The sequence below is a fragment of the Saprolegnia parasitica genome (assembly GCF_000151545.1).
Source record: "Saprolegnia parasitica CBS 223.65 unplaced genomic scaffold supercont2.168, whole genome shotgun sequence".
Lineage (NCBI taxonomy): Eukaryota > Oomycota > Saprolegniomycetes > Saprolegniales > Saprolegniaceae > Saprolegnia > Saprolegnia parasitica.
In genome coordinates this window covers 35,675-38,854 of record NW_012156562.1, presented here as the reverse complement: position 1 = coordinate 38,854, position 3,180 = coordinate 35,675, and the positions used below count along the sequence as shown (strand labels likewise).

At 58.1% G+C, this 3,180-nt stretch overlaps 2 protein-coding genes across 2 annotated transcripts in view; both read left to right on the top strand.

Annotated features, from left to right (window-relative positions):
- Window position 1: 1 nt before the first annotated feature.
- SPRG_15401 (hypothetical protein) lies at window positions 2–952 on the top strand (the record flags this gene model as incomplete). Its single annotated transcript, XM_012354569.1, has 1 exon — window positions 2–952. The coding sequence occupies exon 1, from the start codon at window positions 50–52 to the stop codon at window positions 950–952; it is 903 nt and encodes a 300-aa protein (XP_012209959.1). The 5' UTR covers window positions 2–49.
- An 865-nt stretch (window positions 953–1,817) lies between these two features.
- Window positions 1,818–3,180, top strand: part of SPRG_21550 (hypothetical protein) — a gene marked incomplete at both ends in the record, with an annotated part of 2,170 nt that continues 807 nt past the window's right edge. Inside the window, 4 exons of the mRNA XM_012354568.1 lie at window positions 1,818–2,536; window positions 2,579–2,689; window positions 2,738–3,065; window positions 3,114–3,170. Coding sequence (XP_012209958.1) covers window positions 1,818–2,536; window positions 2,579–2,689; window positions 2,738–3,065; window positions 3,114–3,170 — 1,215 coding nt within the window. The remainder of the gene's footprint in view (window positions 2,537–2,578; window positions 2,690–2,737; window positions 3,066–3,113; window positions 3,171–3,180) is intronic.

Sequence of the window (3,180 nt, the reverse complement as noted above, 5' to 3'; positions counted from 1 at the left end):
CTCGCCTCGCTTCGCTGGCTCGTACTCGTGGGACTTTGGCGTGCACACGATGTACATCATCCTTTGCGTGCCGTGCATCGCGATGCTCCCGATCACGTACTTCTTCATCAAGGACCACAAGCACGAGGCCGCCAAGTTCTCCGAGTACATTGCGCAGGTCTGGCAACTCATCCAGAAGCGCGCCATGTGGCAGATCATGCTCTTCAACTTCTTCTACAACCTCTTTGGAGGTGGCTTCTCGTCGACGGCGGCGCCGTACGTGCAGCTGCACTGGGCCAAGGTCGAGAACCTCAACAGCCAGATCATGACGATCGTCTCCAACCTCATCTTTGCTTGCATTGTCGCGTCCATCGGTCGCTGGGGCACCAACTGGAACTGGCGCATCGTCGTTGTGTCGACCACCTTGACGACAGCCTGCATCGACTCGGTCGTGCAGTTCTGTACCTTTTACGACGTTCTCCGCAACCAGTGGTTCTACCTCGGGGTGCCGTTGGCCGAGCAGCTGCCGCAGGGTGTCCTCTTTATTGTCACGACGTTCATGATCGTCGAGCTCGCCGGGATCGGCAACGAAGGCATTGTGTATGGCCTCCTCACGACGGTCTCGAACCTCCCGTCGGCCGTCGGTCCCGTCCTCTCGAACCGTATTTACTCCAACTTTGACGTCGACGAAGACGCGATCATCTCGGACACCAAGCACGTGCGCAACCAAGTCGCGTACACGTACATCATCTACTACACCGGCTTCTTTATCGCCTGCTTCACGTCATTCTTCCTCCCAAAGCAAAAGCTCCAGCTCCACGAACTCCAGCGCACGGGCGGTCAGTTCCCGCTCGTCGGCGGCTTCGTCCTCATCTTCTGCTTCTGCATGCTCGTCTACTCGATCACGTGCAGCATCCTCTCCATGTTCGAGTCGACGTCGTGCTTGCTCATTGCTGGTGGCGACGGCTGCTAAGATATTGAATCTCAATACATATGTCTGTGCCGTCCTTTGTCCCAAACGCTTGTCTTCACATGCAGAATGGCTGGAGCCGCCGCAATTATAGTCTCGACCGGATTCGAAGCCACGGAGCGAAGAGCTCGAGAAAGACGGATATGACGGTGCGAGGTAAGCGCGATGGTAAGCTTGTCATTACGGCTTCGAGTGAGTGGACTTGCATTGCATTCTGACTCTCGACTTGCTTGTCCTTCGACGCTCGTGCGACGATCCCGCAGCCAGCCACTAGTACGAGCGGGCTGGTTATGGCAGGCCAACACTTGAGTGTGCGTCGCGACAAAAGCTGAGGAGCTCCCCTTCGTCTCAGTGCAGTACACTCTCGAGCTGGCTGGGCTCGTTGCGATTGCATAAGCTCACTCAGCTGCCAAATGCAGCCTGCGGTTGAAACACATCGGGCGAGCGCGGCCGAGGTGGCGATGCACCAGGTTGAGGCAGCAGTAGTGTGCGAGCTAGTGTGCGTCAAGGTCGGTTGATCACAGTGTATGATGGCGATTTCCAGCCACTCGCGAACCGTGTCCCACATCGCAGCGTGACGGTTGCATGCGACACGTCATCATTTCTGCGTGCTGTTCTCATTGACAGTCGCGTGTCGAGGCTAAACTAATGGCGCCTTGGCTCTGAGGACAGGGAGGAGAGATGAGCGGCCAACCGACTAGAACTAGCGAATACAGCGCGCGACGTAGCGTACTCTGCCGTCGAAATGACGTGCGGGACGATGCGTCGGCGCGTTTATGCGACACGAAGATCTGTCGTGGATGCCATCGAGAAGGGGCATTGTCTCTCGAAGCGCAAAGAAGGCCAGATCTAATTATACCCCGCCGTGATGCTAACCTTCCAGTCCACGCTCGAGCGGAATGCCTTTCCCGTATGGCGCGACCACTACGTGAGCTACCTCGAGCTCAAGGCGCTTGTTCAAAAGCTCCAGCGGCGCGCGACCTTTCTGCGGCAGCACGAAACAGGCAACGAGGCGGCGCCCTGCCTCCCGCCCGAGGCCAGCGACTTTGAAGCTGCGTTCGTCGCCAACTGCGTCCGTGTTGAAGATTGGTACAGCGCGCGCCTCGACGAGTTCTCGGCTCAGTTTGCACTTCTCGCGCGGCAGTGGGATGCACTCGCAACAAGCAGCGACGACGCCAAGTCCAAGACGCTCAAAACGTCGTGCATTGAGCTCCACCGCCTCGTTCACGGCCTGTACAACTACGCCCGTCTCAACTACACGGCGCTGCGCAAAATTCTCAAAAAATACCTGAAAAAATGCCCCATGGCCGGCGCCAACCACGACAAGCTCCAAACCGAGCTCCATTGCCAAGCGTTCGCGACCGCCGAGGCAGCGCAACGATTGGCGGCAGATCTCGAGGCCTTTTACACGGCGTCGTTCCACGACAATGACCGCGTCCTCGCGCTCTCGGAACTCGACGGCTGGAAAGACGACGCGCTCGACTGGCGACACGTGTACATTGGCTTGAAGATGGGCATCTGCTTGGTGCTGACGCTCTGGGTTTTGTGGCACTACGTGTTCTCGGCGGTCAGCACACGCGTCGTTTTGTACGTCTCGGTGTCGCGCGATCTCTTCTGATGGCTGCGTAGGTCGCAGACCAAGGCGTACCCTGTCTACCGCGGCGTCGCGCTGCTTCTCTTCTTCCACTGGCTCTGGGGCCTCACGCAGTTCGTCTTGCGCTCGGCCCGCATCGACTATCTGTACGTTTTCCGTTGCTTCATCACTCCTACTAAGGTCTCTTGGACTAGATACATCTGCGAGCTCGACCCGCGCACGACCGCCGACTACACCCAAGTCTTCAACGACGCCAGCGACCTCACGATGGTCTTCTACGCCAACTTTCTCTTGTACGTCCAGGTCGTCTCGGGCGAGCTCTCCGAGTCGCTCCTTCCCCGCGGCTACTACCCGCTCGCACTCGTCGTGTACGTCCTGTACCGCTACTGCATCAAGGCGTGGTCGCGCCAGAAGCGACTGCTGCGCGTCCTGCACGACATTGCGCTCACGCCGTTCTTTCCCGTGAGCTACTTTCACACGTTCGTCGGCAACTACTTGACGAGCGCCACCAAGATGAACCAGGTGAGGTCGATTGTGATATGTTCCCCAAACTTTAATCGGAGAGACTAGGACTTTGCGTGGACCGTGTGCTTTTTCGCCACCGGCGAGTTTACCGAGAGCGACGACGTCCCGAGCG